The sequence below is a fragment of the Sphaeramia orbicularis genome, chromosome 7 (assembly GCF_902148855.1).
Source record: "Sphaeramia orbicularis chromosome 7, fSphaOr1.1, whole genome shotgun sequence".
In the NCBI taxonomy this organism is placed as follows: Eukaryota; Metazoa; Chordata; class Actinopteri; order Kurtiformes; family Apogonidae; genus Sphaeramia; species Sphaeramia orbicularis.
In genome coordinates, this window is record NC_043963.1 from 1,653,795 (window position 1) to 1,673,860 (window position 20,066).

The following is a 20,066-nucleotide window of genomic DNA, read 5'->3' on the forward strand; positions in this document are numbered from 1 at the left end:
CTCATATTAAACTGTCCACATTAAACTGTCCTCACATTAAACTGTCCTCACATTAAACTGTCCTCATATTAAACTGTCCCCACATTAAACTGTCCTCACATTAAACTGTCCCCACATTAAACTGTCCTCACGTTAAACTGTCCTCACATTAAACTGTCCTCACATTAAACTGTCCCCACATTAAACTGTCCTCACATTAAACTGTCCCCACATTAAACTGTCCTCACGTTAAACTGTCCCCACATTAAACTGTCCACATTAAACTGTCCTCATATTAAGCTGTCAACATTAAACTGTCCTACATTAAACTGTCCACATTAAACTGTCCCCACATTAAACTGTCCTCACATTAAACTGTCCTCACATTAAACTGTCCCCACATTAAACTGTCCTACATTAAACTGTCCTCACGTTAAACTGTCCCCACATTAAACTGTCCTCACATTAAACTGTCCACATTAAACTGTCCTCACATTAAACTGTCAACATTAAACTGTCCTACTTTAAACTGTCCACATTAAACTGTCCCCACATTAAACTGTCCACATTAAACTGTCCTCATATTAAACTGTCCACATTAAACTGTCCCCACATTAAACTGTCAACATTAAACTGTCCACATAAAACTGTCCCCACATTAAACTGTCCATATTAAACTGTCCTCACATTAAACTGTCCCCACATTAAACTGTCCTCATATTAAACTGTCCACATTAAACTGTCCCCACATTAACTGTCTCACAAACTGTCCTCACATTAAACTGTCCTCACATTAAACTGTCCTCACATTAAACTGTCCCCACATTAAACTGTCCCCACATTAAACTGTCCTCATATTAAACTGTCCACATTAAACTGTCCTCACATTAAACTGTCCTCACATTAAACTGTCCTCACATTAAACTGTCCCCACATTAAACTGTCCTACATTAAACTGTCCTCACGTTAAACTGTCCCCACATTAAACTGTCCTCACATTAAACTGTCCACATTAAACTGTCCTCACATTAAACTGTCAACATTAAACTGTCCTACTTTAAACTGTCCACATTAAACTGTCCCCACATTAAACTGTCCTCACATTAAACTGTCCTCATATTAAACTGTCCACATTAAACTGTCCCCACATTAAACTGTCAACATTAAACTGTCCACATAAAACTGTCCCCACATTAAACTGTCCATATTAAACTGTCCTCACATTAAACTGTCCACATTAAACTGTCCTCACATTAAACTGTCCCCACATTAAACTGTCCTCACATTAAACTGTCCTCACATTAAACTGTCCCCACATTAAACTGTCCCCACATTAAACTGTCCTCACATTAAGCTGTCCTCACATTAAACTGTCCACATTAAACTGTCCTCACATTAAACTGTCCCCACATTAAACTGTCCCCACATTAAACTGTCCTCATATTAAACTGTCCACATTAAACTGTCCTCACATTAAACTGTCCCCACATTAAACTGTCCCCACATTAAACTGTCCTCATATTAAACTGTCCACATTAAACTGTCCTCACATTAAACTGTCCTCACATTAAACTGTCCTCACATTAAACTGTCCCCACATTAAACTGTCCTCACATTAAACTGTCCCCACATTAAACTGTCCTCATATTAAACTGTCCACATTAAACTGTCCTCACATTAAACTGTCCTCACATTAAACTGTCCACATTAAACTGTCCTCACATTAAACTGTCCCCACATTAAACTGTCCCCACATTAAACTGTCCCCACATTAAACTGTCCCCACATTAAACTGTCCACATTAAACTGTCCTCACATTAAACTGTCCCCACATTAAACTGTCCTCACATTAAACTGTCCCCACATTAAACTGTCCTCACATTAAACTGTCCCCACATTAAACTGTCCTCACATTAAACTGTCCCCACATTAAACTGTCCTCACATTAAACTGTCCCCACATTAAACTGTCCTCACATTAAACTGTCCCCACATTAAACTGTCCCCACATTAAACTGTCCCCACATTAAACTGTCCTCACATTAAGCTGTCCTCACATTAAACTGTCCCCCATTTTTCCTCCTCCTCCTGTCCCCTCTCAGTCCTCCCCGGTGGTCTAGTGGTTAGGATTCGGCGCTCTCACCACCGCGGCCTGGGTTTGATTCCCGGTCGGGGAATGAGTCTTTTTGTGCTTAAACAGCCGGTACCGGTTCTAACAGCCGGTAGCTGTTCTAACAGCTGGTACTGGTTCTAACAGGCCCAGTCAGGTTTAGGGTCAGGATTCCAAATGTTCATCACAAGCAGAAAACTGGAACAGTTACACACTGAGGCCTGCAGTGACACATGAGCACAGTAGAAAAACAACCTAATAGAACTAGAACCAAAGAATGGAACAAACACAGAGAAGAGGATTAGAGCCCCTGGAAAAAAGATCCAATGTATATATTTGATATTATTATTCTGACAAACAAGTCAGAATGTCAGAAAGTTTGACTTCTCAGAATAATAATAAAAAATACATATAGGACGGTAATCCTCTTCTGTTCAAACATGCATCTATGCGGTCTTGTTTTTCTCATATTTCCACTCACTGTGCTGTTTAGTGTCTTCCTTCTTTATCGGTTGGTTCTGCTGTCGTATGTTAAACGTTTAATGTTTTTACGTCTTCAGTAAAAGATGAAATAATCAGATTTTTTTCCCACTTTTTTCTTAAACATTAAAGATGAATCAGCTGTTTATTAACCCTTTAACAACAGCATTTACAGACGTTTCTGATCATAAATATGATGAAAACTTCAGGTCTGTTTTTCTTTTACTAAAACACACTTTTGAGCATTTATTATTTATATTAATGTTAATTAATGGACAAATATTGAAAGGGAAGTTCTTCCTGAAAACAAACGTGCAAAAGAATTGGCTGAAGACATTTTCTGACACTTTTCTTTCAAATAAAACCTGCGGACACCTCAGCGGTCTGTTATCAAAAGGGTCGGACACGTGTCCGTCAGCTAGGTTATCGTTAACAAAAACGAACGAAATGACGAAAACTAGAATTGTAAAACCATTTTCATTAACTGAAATAAATAAAAACTATAATTAAAAGAAAAAAACGATAACCAGCTTAAACTGTATTGTGTGTTTACAAAACTATCTAAAACAAATAAAAATTATGGATAAAATTCCCTTCGTTTTCGTCTTTGTCAATGTCGGATTGATACGAAAGAAATTTATTTTGCTCGAGCAATTTTATCTAGCTGCACCATACGACATTTAACAGTTTGTCACTTGTGGTTTCCAGTCGTCTTCTGGTCCCCACTCTACCTGGAAACATGGAGACTAAAGCAGCAGAGTCCTGTCTGGGATTTATGTGAATACGACGACAGAGAAGAAGAGAAAAGAGACGACTGAACTACAACTAAGCATTTAGGAAAAAAGAAAACTAATAAAAACTATCAAACCTGCTCTAAAAGTGAATTAAAACTGAATTAGAGAAAAAAAAAAGTCAAAACTAAATAAAACTAAACTATAATGAAAAATCCAAAACTATTCTAACCTTGTTCGTCAGGGTTTTAATGTGAATAAAAGGTCGATAAATCCCAGCTTCATTTAAAGGAATGCTTTATTGATATCCAAACATATACAACAAAACCAAACAAAAGTTTAAATCCATTCACCATAGTGTTCCACATCTGATCCCTTTTAATGTTCTACATGTTCTAGGTAAAGCTATGGGTTCTCTACGTCTGTTCTTTCATTTTCTGTGACGCGTCGTCTATCCGTCAGAAAACCCAAACATTCGACTTTCACTCCAACTTCCTGCTTTTCCACTAAACAACTGTGGTGAAATAAAAGACTTCATCTTCATTTTTTTTTTTTTTTAGCAAAAGCAAAACGTCCTTGAGATTCAAAGGCAGAAGACAGACTCTGTAACAGACCAGTGGATTATAGCGGCCATTTCTGATTAGTAGTTTCTAACTGATGGCAAATTAATCGAACAAATAATAAAATCCACGTCTCCCAAGCAGAAAGAAAAGCAAAAAAACAACAAAAAAACCAACATAACTGACCCGACGGGAATACGCAAAACTACGGAGGAGCTCAACAAAGCGCTGCAGTTTGACCAGACGTCCAGTGTTCCCTCAGCTTCAGTTTGACCAGACGTCCAGTGTTCCCTCAGCTTCAGTTTGACCAGACATCCAGTGTTCCCTCAGCTTCAGTTTGACCAGACGTCCAGTGTTCCCTCAGCTTCAGTTTGACCAGACGTCCAGTGTTCCCTCAGCTTCAGTTTGACCAGACGTCCAGTGTTCCCTCAGCTTCAGTTTGACCAGACGTCCAGTGTTCCCTCAGCTTCAGTTTGACCAGACGTCCAGTGTTCCCTCAGCTTCAGTTTGACCAGACGTCCAGTGTTCCCTCAGCTTCAGTTTGACCAGACGTCCAGTGTTCCTTCAGCTTCAGTTTGACCAGACGTCCAGTGTTCCCTCAGCTTCAGTTTGACCAGACGTCCAGTGTTCCCTCAGCTTCAGTTTGACCAGACGTCCAGTGTTCCCTCAGCTTCAGTTTGACCAGACGTCCAGTGTTCCCTCAGCTTCAGTTTGACCAGACGTCCAGTGTTCCCTCAGCTTCAGTTTGATCATCGTTTCGTTTTCTGTCGTTCGTTAAAACCTTCCTGATGAGGTTTGGGTTTTTTTTTGGCTGAGATCAGTTTGGCGACAAACGCATCAACGTCCAGTTCCTTCATTTTAACAAAAACGAATCCAGTGAAAAGTTTTGGCAAAACGTTGGCAAATGGAGACGACGACGGGTTTGATCATAAAGGAGGGTTTGAAGAGCCTTTTTCTCACCGTTACGACAAAAACAGCACCTCCAACTGTGTGTGTGTGGGTGTGGATATGTACGCGCATATATATATGTGTGTGTGTGTGTACATGTGTATATATGTGTATGTATAGGTGTGTGTGTGTGTGTGCGCTTGTGTGTATATGTGTGTGTGTATGTATATATATATATATATGTATGTGTGTTGGCTTGTGTGTGCTTGTGTGTGTGTGTATGTATGTATATGTATATGTGCGTGTATATATGTATGTATGTGTGTATGTGTGTGTATGTATATGTATGTGTGTGTGTGTGTATGTATGTATATGTGCGTGTGTATATGTATGTATATGTGCGTGTGTATATGTATGTATGTGTGTGTGTGTATGTATGTATATGTATATGTGCGTGTATATATGTATGTATGTGTGTATGTGTGTGTATGTATATGTATGTGTGTGTGTGTATGTATATGTGCGTGTGTATATGTATGTATGTGTGTGTGTGTATGTATGTATATGTATATGTGCGTGTATATATGTATGTATGTGTGTATGTGTGTGTATGTATATGTATGTGTGTGTGTGTGTATGTATGTATATGTGCGTGTGTATATGTATGTATGTGTGTGTGTGTGTATGTATGTATATGTATATGTGCGTGTATATATGTATGTATGTGTGTATGTATATGTATGTGTGTGTGTGTATGTATGTATATGTATATGTGCGTGTGTATATGTATGTGTGTGTGTGTTGGCTTGGTCTCCATTCACAGACTCCCAGATTCTCCGTTGGTTAACAGTGAAAATCCTCCTCATTAAATAAACACTTTGTAGATGCGTCGTTTCCATGAGTCCAGTATTTATTTACAAACCCTGTGAGTTTTAGATGAAGGCTCGTAAAGCGTTCATGCCTTTTAATCAGTGCTGTATTAGTCAGTAAAACGACATTATAATGACTAATAAAGCACTTGTATACTTCAGGTGTGGATGAGTCAAAAACCCTTAATAAACCCTTAATAAACCCTTAATAAATGCTAAATTAAATCTAACAGAATGTGTATTAATACCTCCTTAATAAGTACTTCACATAAATAACAAACAGGAGCTTTTTTAACGCCTACTAAAGCAGAAATAGGATCCAACTACAGACGGTTCAGTGGAAACGCTGTTTCAGATGGATTCCCCTGAAGTCCGTTAGAAGCTTCCCAGTCTTTATTTGTTGAACTGACGGTTGGGTTTTTTCGCAGTAAATGAAGCGTTCAGCTGATGTAAATATTTCCTGCAGACTTGAACCAGAAGGAGCTAAAGAACGGCTCATAACGGTGAGAAAAAGGCAAAGACGGACGAACAAAACAGACTGTGAGGTAAATAAAAAAACTCCAGGGGGAGGTTTGGCGAGGAGCGTGTGACGTAGACGACCCGCTCTGATTGGCCGAAGGTTAATGACGACGACGTTCGACCGCATTGGATCCAAACAGCGCCCATTTAGTGGAAAAACCCTCCGATCGAACCCAGTCGGTGGATAAATCCTACCGCGTGTTGTCAGAGACGTCGTATGACCCGGGTGGGGGCGGGGCTTCAGGGCATTAACGATGGTTCGGGTGAGAAATGCCGACACGTGGCCGAGCCGGACGGGTCACGTGACACGATGGCAACGGGGAGCGGGACAAGCTTCGTTCAGTTACCGCGGCAACAGCTAACGCACACTCAGTCCGTCCAATCAGATCCTTTCCCAGTCGGTTACCACGGCAACACTTCAGTAAACACCCAAAGTAAACACGTCGACGCTAATGAATCTGAAAACCAGCTGATCGGATCTTATTCAGCCTTTATAAAACCTTCAGTACATTATTATAATTAGTAAACAATGTGTTAATCAGCCATTAACGAACCCTCTATGAAGACTAATTAAACCCCCTGTAAAGCCTCAGCTCAGAATAATGACTAATTATACATTAATAAGGTCTTTATTAGTCATTAAATAAACAGTGCATTTAATAAAGCATTAAAAAGCTCTTTATTCTCGTTAATTAAGAGCTTATTAATATCTTATTAATCAAGGTGCGTTATTGGACAGACTATGTCCTAAGACCTTACTAAAGCATTTAGAAGTCTTAATTAAGCATTTATTAATAAACAATTTTCATGATTATGTACAATTAAATGTATTAGTAAGGCCTTTATAAAGACAAATAAGAGCCTTATTAATGTCTTAATTATTAGTCATTATAAAGACCTTAATGAGGCATTAAAGGGTGGATTTATAAAGACTAATAAGAGCCTGTTAATGTCTTATTAATATGTGTTATTTATGTTATGAGGTGATTTATTATTAATGCCTTCTTTTGACTAATTAAGTCCTTATTAATGCCTTATTCTGATGGACATTTTTCCAATAATAATCAATAACTTTGGATCCGTTTGATCCTGAATTAAAGGTGTGCATTTGCTTCATTAAAGGTGTTTCCAACGTGCGCTGGATTCTTTTTTCGTGAATATTTGTTAAGCCCCGCCTTCCCGTGACGTCGCCGCTGAATGCGTTTCTGTTCGTATATAAAGTGTTGGCGTTCCCTCTCGTCTCTGATTGGTTTAAAGCTTCAGTTTCTCAGACGTTTGTTCAAACTTTGGCCTTAAACGTCCGTCAAACCGAGCCGACGCCGAGCGCACAGTTCATATATTTATAGATTTGTACAGATCCATAAAAGTTATGTAAAAACATTATGCAAAGCAGTGTAAAATAGTTTATAATACAAAATGGTTTTTCTGTTTTTACATCCTGGGGTGTTTCTGGGGTTGTGGCATGTGCACATGCATGTGGTGGTGGAGTGGGATGTGTTGGACCTGGACCCCGCCTCCTCCCCAGCCCCGCCCCCCCAGTCCAATAAATCCAGGACCAGGGAGGCCGAGGGGCAGCGGTCTGGGGTTCAGCAGCGTTAGCATTAGCGTTAGCATTAGCATGTGCTCACAGTGAGGATGGACCAGAAGCCGATGGAGGTCGGTGCTGGATGGGATCGGGGGGCGGGGGGGACGCTGCGCTCTGATTGGCCGTCAGCCGACAGACGGGCGCACAACGACAAGGAGACAAACATGAGGCAGGTTTACGTGGAAAGGCGTCAGATTTGAACAGTTTCCACTCGATACTTCGGTCTAAACGTTCACAGCCAGTGGACTGGGAACCGGGGGGCGGTTCCACAGCAGCAGTCTGGGCCAATCAGGTGTGAATACACTTCAGCGTCGTCCAATATGACGTCACAGCGGATCTATGTGACATTTTATGTTTTGGTTTTTAAGGCGTGAAGTGAGACTGTGAGCGGACTCATGAGTTCAGATTAATCTGGGTTTTTCCACACGTCGAATGAACTTATTTAACGATTGATTTCATGACGAACCCTGTTTATTGGTCGGTGCAGGTTAACATGTGACGGGCTTTGACGGTGGTAGATCTACGTCAGCGTCCCTCCGGTCCATCTGATCCAGCACCGGACGGACGCTCGCACTCAGGCCGCCCGTCAGAATCCTCGGTTCTTATTTGAGCCCAGATCCTAAATCTAACATGAACTCAGTGGTTTAGGTGGAGGCGGAGCCTCTTTGGGTGGCGAGAGTGTTAACAGGACAAGAACAGGTCGAAGGGTGGGGCCACGATGGAAACTATTCAACTGGACGCCTCCTTGCAGCAGCAGACGGCAAAGGGGCAGGGCCTCAGACGTCCATCGGCGCCACCGCGTGGTGTTTAGAGACCTGTGAGGGGGGAGGGGAGGGGCCGGAGGGGTCAAAGGTCAGGGCTGTCTCGGTGTGAGGTGGTAACAGTACAGTCTCAGGTCGTGAGGAAGGCGGCGGCGGCGGGACGCGGTTCAGAAGGGAGGGTTCTCCTGAGTGGGGGTGGAGTCAGTGGGTGAGTTCACAGCGTCGCCATTTCCTCTGGGACCGACCACCTTATACTGGAAAACGAAACCACAGGGATATACCGTTAAAAAAGGAAAACAATGGGTTTATACCATTAAAAAAAGGAAAACAAAGGGTTTATACTGTAAAAAAACAGAAAATAAATGAAATGTTCACTCACCTTCAGGTTCCCCATTTTATCCTCGAAGGACTTGAAAGTCGGAGAATTCCTACAGAACAGAAAACACAGTGAACACAACACACGCGTTCATACATCGACAACACCAGGACCTGTACAATCAGATTAAATCCATCTGTTCTATGTGACGTTCACTGTAAAACAGAAAAACTAAACCACAGGACGGATCCAGGGTTGAAACAGATAAAACACAACAGACGGAACAGGAGATAAACCTGGGCTGTAAATTCAACCACATGGAACAGGGTCATATGTGAGTGCAGTGGGGTCAAAGGTCAGCGGCGGCGGCTGGGTTACATTACCTCATGGCGGGCATACTTATGGAGTGGCGGATGGAATAGTTGCTACTTTGAAAGCGTTAAAGAGGAGACAGAGAAGCGCAAGAGTTAAAATGCAAAACATCAAACATTCAACTGTGATACTGAACATTTACTGGAGCATCAGCGGTCCCTCAAATACTGAGGGTTTGTCTGGAGCACAGGTGTCAAACATGCGGTCTGGGGGCCAAATCCAGCCCGCCAAAGGGTCCAGTCTGGGCCCTGGGGTGAATTTGTGAAATGCAAAAATTTCACTACAATATTAATTCTTTTAGTTCAGGTTCCACTTTCAGACCAATACCAATCTCAAGTGGGCAGGACCAGGAAAATACTATCACAATAACTAGGGCTGTGTATCGGCAAGAATCTGGAGATACGATACAAACCACAATACTAAAATCACAATACGATATATCATGAAATATCACGATACTGTTAAAAAGGCAATTTTTTTGTTTGTTTCTTTTTTTAAATGATTATTTCCTTGAAGAATTGAATTACAGCAGAAATCTGCACAAATACTAAACACATTTTTATTTGATCACAACAGGATCTAATGTTATATGACAAAATGTTCCTGTATTAAAACTTAAATTCTGTTTTACAAACATTACAGTTTAAGATCCTTCTCTAATGTTCATATTCTATTAGTTCATAACAAATATCATAACATTATTTTTGTGCAGTCCCAACAAAGGAACTACCATCTGCCTCTCAGACAGTAAAAAGTGTTTTTAGGATGCTTCGAATAACCATTATTTCATAAAAGAGTGTTAAATAATAATAAATAAAATATAAACAATAAAGAAAAACAAAAAACAAAAATGGACCTCCGCCATATCTGCATTTGAATAAATACCTAAAAATATTGATACAGTACTTTTTAATATCGATACAGTATTGTGAAATAAAATATCCCGATATATTGGAGAACTGATATTTTTTTTTACACTCCATTTCTATATCGTTGGCTTCCTGATAAAACCTGCTACGTGACTTTTGGCAAATTTTACAGGAGAAACAAAACACTGTTTATAAAACAGGAAACTGAAATATGACAAAAAAATATCTATTCCTTTAATGTTGGTATTTATGATGGAATGTAAACAACTTTCACGAGAGACTGAAATTTGAAGCTATAACAGGGGAGATAGCAGGTTTTTATTCCCAACCAAAAACATCACTTAGCAGGTTTTATCAGGAAGCAGACGATATATTGTAATTATTCTTTTCTCTGTTTATTTCTTTGTATTTTTTTTTTTTATTTACTTTGTTTTATCTTGTTGTACAGTGTCCTTGGGTGTCTTGAAAGGCGCTTATAAATAAAAAATTATTATTAGTAGTATAATTTCACAAAAAATGTGAATAACCTGAACAAATATGAACAACCTGAAATGTCTTCAGAGAAGTAATATTCAGAGAAGTACAATTTTAACAATATTCTGCCTGTTACTAAATGTGTGTGTTTGTAGATCCACTGTGATCTGTAAGTTATAATGTACATGTGTAAATGATAAACTGAGGCAGAATAGTGTTCAAATTACACTTATTTTTTCAGTTTCTTCATGTGACTCACATTGTGTGAAAGGATAGTTTGTAGATGGAGACATTTTCAGCAGGTAATTTTACTTTTTTCGCTCTAAAACATAGAGAAAAGTTTGGAGTTGACATTATTTCTATATTATTATGTTTTTATTTTGGTGGTCCGGCCCACTGCAGATCAAATTTAGCTGAATGTGGAAGTGAACTAACATGAGTTTGACAGCCCTGGTCCAGATGATGATGATTCTGTTACTGTCAGCACTGAAGTCATTCAACTAAAAGAATAAACACAGACGAGTGAAAAGAAGAGGAGAAGATGATCAGAAAATGTGACCACAGATAATTAAGGCCAAAACAAGGAGGAAAACAGAGGATTTGAGAAGAAAGTACAAAAATAAGAGTGAAGACGTTCTTTTACTGTAGTCGCTTTTCCATCGGACATCTGCGCAAAACTTTACCGATGTTTACTAAATGTTGAAAAAAACAGAAGTGAGTAATGTGGGTTTTTCCATTAAATCACAAATGTGATGATTTATTTATTTATTATCGCGAGATGACACGAGAAGTCATTCCATAAACATACAGGTAAATATAGTGTTCATTTACAGATATACTCATTATTATTATACATTACCCCTCTATCCCGTACTAAATTAAACAATGACGTGGTTTCCTGGTATGTCCACATGTACCGACTAGGGATGTACCAATTACCGGTATAACGATAAACCGTGGTAAAATTCCCGATGGTTAGTATTACCATTTAAATTAAAATTATCATGATAACTGCGTTTGATTACCGCACTTTCAACACAAACTTGATCTGGAAAATGGTCAAACAATGGCTGTAAGGTTCCATCTTTAATGCACATTTGTATGTTTGATGTTTACATGTTAATATTTGAATGTTTCCACCAACAGAAAGTACATTGTGCCTATTATTTTATTTGGGTTTTTTTGTTTGTTTTTTCAAAATATAACTTGGTTATATTATTTCAGTGTGTGTATAAGTACTTTTTGAACATTTTGAGCACATTTCAACAATACCGTGATAATTAGGGCTGTGTTTTGAATTAGGGCAAGAATCTGGCGATACGATACAAATCACAATACTAGGATCACAATGCAATATATGATGATACTGTTAAAAAGGCAGTTTTTTTTAATGATTATTTCCTTGAAGAATAGAATTACAGCAGAAATCTGCACAAATACTAAACACATTTTTATTTGATCAGAACAGGATCTAATGTTCTATCACAAAATGTTCCTGTGTCCAAACTGAAATTATATTTTACAGACATTACAGTTTCAGGTCCTGTTCAAATGTTCAGATTCTGTTAGTTCAGAACTAACATGAGAACAGTATTTTAGTTCAATCCCAACAAAGGAACTAACATTATTTAATAAGAGTGTTAAATAATAATAAAGAAAATATATAGAAAAAACAAAAACACAAAACTGAACCTCCACAATATCTGCATTTGAATAAATACCTAAAAATACTGATACAGTACTTTTTAATATTGATACAATATTGTGAAATTAAATATCGTAGAACCGATATTTTCTTACACCCCTATTGATAATAATGATAACCGTGATAATTTTGGTCACAATAACTGAGATATGAAGTTTTCATATTGTTACTTCCCTAATACCGACACGTTTCTTCTTCTAAACTTGTTGTAACGTACGTCAACATCCGTTTTTTTTTTTTTAAATTCACCTGACTCTAGTTGCGAAAAAAGGTCTTTCATTACAGTTTTGCATGATTTGCCATTTGCGCTACACCTGAAAAACCACCTCTTGTCAGCGCAAAAACTTTTAATCGAAAAATGAGACTTTTGGCGAAATTGACATTTTTCCATTCGGTAAATTTTTATGCGCAAGTTATATTTGTGCAATTTGAGGGTGAATGGAAAAGCGACTAGTGTAAAGACAACAACAGATGATCATTATTATGAACATAAACCATTTAAACACCTGAAACAGTCATCAGGTTATATTTATAGTATTTAATCTAATGTTGATCTGAGATTATTCTAAGACTAAGAAAGAGTAAAAAAACACAAACCAGCTCCGACAGTGAAGTCACATGACTCCTTCAACTAATGCTTTTAACAAATATCAAACTGCAATGTGGACAAATAAAACTTTCAAATATAAAAATCTGAACATCTGAGGGAAAAGTAACAATTTTAACACAAAACCTATCAGAGAGAGAGAAAAAAAAATCAACAGTCCAGCAGAAAAAGACCATTTTACTGTAAAACAGCCTGGTTTGACATTGTTGAATAAAATAATCTGCATTTGAACTCTTTTCTCATTAAATGACACCTTCTTGTCCATAATGGACATATTACAGGCATGGCTCATCTTTATTGTGGTTCCGTGGCCTTAATTCTCTGTTGTACTGAAAACAGGAGCTCAACCTGAACATGTTCATCTTACCTAAAGGAATTAGAGAAAGGCAGAGCTCTGCACATCAAACCCAGGCAGCAAGAAAACAAACGGAAAGAAGGAGAGGTTAGAGCAGGAGCCAAGCAGCAGAGAGTTAACACCAGCACCAACGCAGCAACAACTTAACACCAGCACCAACGCAGCAACAACACGACACACAACAACAACACAACAAACACACACAACAACAACACAACAAACACACACAACAACAACACAACAAACACACCAACAACAACACAACAAACACACCAACAACAACACAACAAACACAACACAAAAAACACAACAACACAATGTAACAAACACAACAACAAAACAACAAACACACACAACAACAACACAACAAACACACACAACAACACAACAAACACCACAAACACAAAAAAACACAACAACAAACACAACAACAGCACAACAAACACTATAATAAACATAAACACAACAGCAAATACAACACACACAACAACAACACTACAAACACAATAACACAACAACAAACACAACATGCACACCACAACACAACAAACACAACAACAAATACAACACACACAACAACACAACAAACACACAACAACAACACAACACACACAACAACACAACACACACAACAACACAACAAACACTACAAACACAACAACAACACTACAAACACCATAACAACACCACAAAAACACCACCACAAAAATGCAACACACACAACAAACATGACAACAACACAACAAACACGACAACAAACACAAAAAACACAACAACACAACAAGCACAACAGCAAACACAGAAACACAACAACAACAACAATGAAAACATGACAAAAAACACCAAAAACACAACAAAGCCAAAGTAAATGCTGTAAAGTACAGGTTGTTCCTTTGTATGAGGCCTCTTTGGTTCTTTAGTCCTTGTGGTTCTTCAGTTCTAACCTTTGGAACTCGGTCAATAGAAGATAATTAACACTAATGAGGTGGAAGGAACAGGTTATTTTCCAATGATAACATTTATTTACTCTGGACTCTTATTTAGTGTGTGTGTGCATTTTTATGTTTAATAAGCTGAAAAACAAGTAAATCTACTTAAACAACATTTTAAAGAAATCTTTATTGTTGTTGCATCTCCTCGCTTTACTTCATTTTGAAATGACAAAGTTTTTAAAATCTACATGTATATAAATATATCCATAGCAGATTTCCTTGTTTTTCCTCTTTATATTTCATTTTCCACTCATTTGTTGCTTATCTACCTGCCTTTTTCTCTGCATTTTCTTGTGTTTTTCTGCTGCTGAATGTTAATAGTTGGCTTAATGTTGTAAATCTGTCATGAACTAAGTGTTGAATACATGGGGTTTTCCAGTTTTAGTGCCTCTGTTTGTGTTTGGGTTGTTTTTCTGTTGCTGTGTTTGAGTTAAACTGGTTTGCTGTTGTGTCGGCGTCGGTTTATGGGTTCGTACCTCATGTCTCCGAGGCCTTTCTTAATGACTGAGCCCATGGAGTTGAGGGCAGCACTGGTCTTCTGTCCAGCCTGGGACAGCGTCTCCTGAGTCTTCTTATATCTGAGGAAGAGGAGGAGGAGGAAGAATTAAAACATTCCTGTGAACCTGTAAAATCGACTGCATTTTCCACTAAACTCCAAAACTGTGCTTTAATCACATTATTCAGCATCTGCAGGAAAGAAGCAAAAGCAGAAGGTGACGATGGAAAATGAATCACACGGACAAAAAACTCCTACAAAACGGAAAAATCATGAGGATGAAAGCAGAAAAATGACTGAATGCAAAGAATGTGTTGAGGAAATAACAGCTCAACTATTCCCAACTCCACTCAGACCAAAAACGGATGAGTTTTAACCAGTTTAAAGCAGAAAAACACCTCAAATACTGGACAGTTGTTTCATACAGACTGATACAAACGTCTGGTTTCATGACCTGGGCGAATAATCGGACATGGCTTTAAGTCTTAAACCACACACGTCCATCTAAATCCAACCTGAAATGAGGTTTTGTAGAGTTCTGTGAACAGATACGATCCGTCCATTATTTTCCACCTCAGACACATGTGATAAAACCCACCAGGTCTGAGTGGTTCACTGATAATTACATTTATATCAGCGGTCTCAGTTCAAACACCTCCAGATGTTTCAACGTTTTGTTTCAGTTTACTTCTGTTTATTCTGAGCTTGAACAAACGTTTCATCTGTAAAATAGTTCCTGGAATGTTCCGACCAAAAAGTCATCATGACATAACACCCAGTGTGTCATAAAAATGGACATTTAATGGACATATTTTTTACTGAAAACACTTAATGGGACGGCCGTGGCTCAGGAGGCAGAGCGGGTTGTCTCATAACCAAAGGGTTGGCAGTTCGAATCCTGCTCTGTCCTAGTCATGTACTGTTGTGTCCTTGGGCAAGACACTTCACCCCCTTACCTCCAGATTAGGGCTGGGCGATAACATGATAACAATATATAAAATGATAACAATATATAACGCAATATAACTTTTCCTCCATACAGACATGAGACAATAGAACTCATTCATTCATGTTTTGACAGAAATAAGAACAGCCAATCATATTTAAGAAGCACAGCACTGAACCAATCACAGCAGAGCCACAGCAAGTTAGGTCGACGCCCACAGCACAGGTGTAAGAGCAGCGCAGCACACACACACACAAACAAACACACACACACTAATGTTTGGACTGAAGCAGGAGGTCATGAGTGTTCCATCAGGAGAACATGTGACCCAGAACTGGGACGACCGGGTTAATGAACAGTAGGTGGAACCGTTTGGGTTGAGAACCTTCAGTCCAATAGGAGGAGAACCAACAGATACATGTAGAATATGAAGAACACAAACACACACAGAGGTAAAGTTGACCAGACAGTCACAGATTCACACTTCGCTGCTCAATAGATCATCGATCAATAATCATTCAGACTCAGATGTCGTCTGTTTGTGTCTGTGGAAACAGAGGAAACTACAACTGTTTACATCCAAACAAATGGTCCTTAACCATCAGCTGACCACAGAACCTCCAATGAGGAGCCAGTTAGTGAGCCAAGGTTTAGGGACTGTCTGCTTCTACTCAGTGAAATGCCACCAGATTTTTCTGTGACACCCCCATGAAGCCCTTCAGTACACACTCCAGCACTGAGACTGGACAGATATGAAACACATTAGACTGAACACAATATGAACTGCATCTGCATTTAAATATGGGTCTGTACAGTGTCAACAAATGAGGGACAGGTGGATTATTTATCAAAGGGTTTGTTTACATGTTTGAATGGAAAATTTATATATATATATATATATATATATATATATGTATGTATGTATGTATGCACGTATATACACTTATCCATTTTATTACCTTTCCACATGAACCTTGAAGCAGAACGTACACAATATGTACCTGTTTTATTGATCTGAAATAGAGGTTGAACATGACAGTTGTGCTGAAGAACATTAAACAACTGACAGAAAATAAATTACATTTAAATCCAAAATAACCTTCTGATGTCTTTACAACTAACATATGAGTAACAGAAAATTTAAGTGGCACAAAAATAGTGATTTAATTTATATCATGATACACATCGATATCATCTGATATGAAAAAAATTATCCTGATATGATTTTTTTTCCATATCACCCAGCCCTACTCTAGTGTCAAAGGTTAAAGGGTTAATATGTGAACCTTTACCTTTAATCAGGGCTCAGGGGTTAAAGGGTTAAAGGTGGACTCAGTCGGGTAGAACACCAAATCAGTTGGAACAGGACAGGATTTAACCCTGACACCATGAGTCTATGAGCTGAACCAAACCACGTCTTATCAAATTAAGACCTGGACATGTTGACTCTGGTCCTGTTCCGGAGTTTCACCAGTGTTTGAGAAAGGCAGCGGCGGTTTGTGGACCAGTCTGGGTGTGGTGGGGTGGCTTCAGGTCTTACAGCTCCACCGTGGGCTGGTGTTCAAATCCAACCCAGATACCCTGAGCTCACATTGACATATAGAACACAGACCGGCTCAAAGGCTGGTACCCAGGCCCTGTACCACCACGCCAGACCACTACAGTGCATTTCAAACCATCAATGTGGACTCTGAACAGGTAAGCCCCACAGGTTTCATCTAAACCCAGGGTTTCCTTCGATAAAAACAGACATGACCAAAGGTAAAGGCTGAGATGAACTGCATGAACCGGTACTCTGGTCTTAATGACAGCCTTGGAAAAGGTCCGGTGTTTGGTTGACCTTAAGTCTGGGACGACTAAACTTAGAATATCACGGACCACCTTTTAGTCTGCATTTAGTCGACAGGCGCAGCAGATCCCTTCTGTATAGAATTAGAATCTGTGTCCGAGACCAATTTATAGACATGTCCTGGAGTAAAAATACAATTAACGCATAAACACATACACATAATAAGACAGAACCAGAGCCAAGTCCAACCTCCAGACGTGAACACACCCTCAGACTAAACACAACAGACTCACACCGAGGCCGACACCAGCTGAATGAAGAGTCCAGGACATAAACCTCTGAAAACAACAGAGTTCAGACCAATGAACACGACTTATCAAAGCTCAGTCAAGTTGGCATAATCTGGAGATGGACACAAACTAAACTAAACCCAAATTCAGACATAGTTTAAACAAACTATAAGTCAGCAAAACCAGTCAAAGGTGATACTAAAACTAAACTAAATCATGGTTAAAATTCAGTAAAACAAGTCTCAAAGATGGTAAAACTTAAGTATTTGATGGTTAAACCAGATTTAAAATCAAATTCAGAGGTTGTTTAAACATGTTAAAACTGGACAAACAAATATAAAAAACAGGAAAACTAAACTTAAAATGTGGTTAAAATAAACTAAGAGAAAACAAAGCCAAACATGCCCAGTGCTTACAGTGTTGTGATCACATTCAACATTCAGCCCAATATGATCTAAAGTGGATCAGAATAAGAAAATAATAATAATAATCTACAGAAATGACAACTACAAACTTTTCTGTTTTAGAGTGAAAAAAGTAAAATTACATGGAAGTGTTTATATCTACAAACTGTCCTTTGAAAAAAATGTGAATAGCATGAATGATGAAAAAAAAGAAATGAAAAGAATTTGTTTGATTTTAAGAATATTATGTCTCATTTTATCATTTAAACACTTAAGTAACAAACAGAATATTGGTAAAATAACACTTAAATATCATTAGATGTTTCATGTTTATAATTGGGTTATTTTTCATTTTCATTCATTTTCTGTGAAAGGATACTTTATAAATGTCAACATTTTCATGTAATTTTACTTTTTTTTTAGTAGTTAGTATAACAATATACAGGGGTTGGACAAAATAATGGAAACACCTTAAAAAAATCAACAAAATATAATTTAATATGGTGTAGGTCCGCCTTTTGCGGCAATTACAGCCTCAATTCTCCGAGGTATTGATTCATACAACTTGTGAATTGTTTCCAAAGGAATTTTCAGCCATTCTTCAGTTAGAATACCCTCCAACTCTTTTAGAGACGATGGCAGTGGAAATCGACGTCTTACTTGAATCTCTAAAACTGACCATAAATGCTCAATAATGTTGAGGTCTGGGGACTGTGCCGGCCATACGAGATGCTCAACTTCATTAGAATGTTCCTCATGCCATTCTTTAACAATTCTAGCTGTATGGATTGGGGCATTATCATCTTGAGGTGAAGGTGTTTCCATTATTTTGTCCAACCCCTGTAGTTATTATGACAGTATTTTACTGGTCTGACCCACTTGAGATGGAATTGGTTTGAATATGGAACCTGAACTAAAATGATTAGTAATATCTTCAGTATTATTTTTGCATTAATGGGTGGGATTAGACCCTTTGGATGGCGGGATTAAACCCTTTGACAAGCAGGACGAGACGCCTTTGGTGGGCGGGATTGGACCCTGTGTGGGGCAGGATTAGACCCTTTGACAGGAAGGATTGGACCCTCTGGAGGGTGTGATTAGACCTTCTAGAGGGTAGGATTAGACCCTTTGATGGGCGGGACTGGACACCTTTGGTGGGCAGGATTGGATCCTTTGGAGGGTGGGATTAGACCCTTTGACGGGCAGGACTGGACTCTTTGGCAGGTGGGACTGGACGCCTTTGGCGGGTGGGATTGGGCCCTTTGGAGGGCGGGATTGGGCCCTTTGACAGGTGGGATGGGACCAGTTTTGGCCCCCAGGCCATATGTTTGACACCTGTGATGTAGATGAACTCCTGAAGGCCTTTGTGAGTCTGGGTCTAGGGCAGACCCCAGGTCAGATGTACATATGACCATTAAAAGCCCAAAAGGCTCATTCCAAACATGTAAAGTAAAGCAGTTTCCTTCACCATCAGATGAGCCAAAGTAAAACAGAGCCAAAGCATGGACAGTGCGAAAGCTTCCCCAAAAACAAAAGCAAACTGAAAGAAACCTTAGCTCTTCTACAAAAAACAAAACAAACCAAAAACAGAAAAGAGAGAGGGGTGAACTCACGCTTCGGATCGGGTAATGTCTTCCAAAGTGGCAGATGCAGACAGATATCTGAAGACACAACAGCAGGAGAATGATCAACACAAATGTCTTCACTGCACCGACGCATTTACACACAACGCACTGACATGACAAGACAAATATGAACAACATCCACATGGGAACGCAGGACGGACTCTGCAGGATATAGTACTAAACAGGTCATTTGACATTTACTCCAGAGGGACCATATCTGGACTGAAAAACATCTAAATATGGTTCTCACATCATAGTAATAATACACATGTAGAAAACTATTTCAGACCAGTCTAGAAGCAAAGGTTTAGTCAGAAAAAAGGAGAGACTACACATTTCATTAAG

At 38.9% G+C, this 20,066-nt stretch overlaps 1 protein-coding gene and 1 non-coding gene across 7 annotated transcripts in view; one reads left to right on the forward strand and one right to left on the reverse strand.

The window, feature by feature from the left end:
* The first annotated feature begins 2,083 nt into the window (after positions 1–2,083).
* trnae-cuc (transfer RNA glutamic acid (anticodon CUC)) lies at positions 2,084–2,155 on the forward strand. Its single transcript has one exon. It is a non-coding gene; the product is annotated as a tRNA-Glu (tRNA).
* Positions 2,156–7,140: 4,985 nt separating this feature from the next.
* LOC115422262 (tumor protein D54-like) overlaps positions 7,141–20,066 on the reverse strand; it is a 24,010-nt gene continuing 11,084 nt past the window's right edge. Inside the window, exons 4-9 of one of the 6 annotated variants that reach the window (XM_030138499.1) lie at positions 19,710–19,757; positions 14,648–14,749; positions 13,192–13,218; positions 9,181–9,222; positions 8,861–8,909; positions 7,141–8,735 (exon numbers count right to left, since the gene is read on the reverse strand). In XM_030138499.1, the coding sequence (XP_029994359.1) occupies positions 8,649–8,735; positions 8,861–8,909; positions 9,181–9,222; positions 13,192–13,218; positions 14,648–14,749; positions 19,710–19,757 (355 nt within the window). In that variant the 3' untranslated portion in view covers positions 7,141–8,648. Of the gene's footprint in view, positions 8,736–8,860; positions 8,910–9,180; positions 9,226–13,191; positions 13,219–14,647; positions 14,750–19,709; positions 19,758–20,066 lie in introns of all 6 variants that reach the window. The other 5 variants (XM_030138498.1, XM_030138501.1, XM_030138500.1 and 2 more) reach the window with 5 other exon arrangements.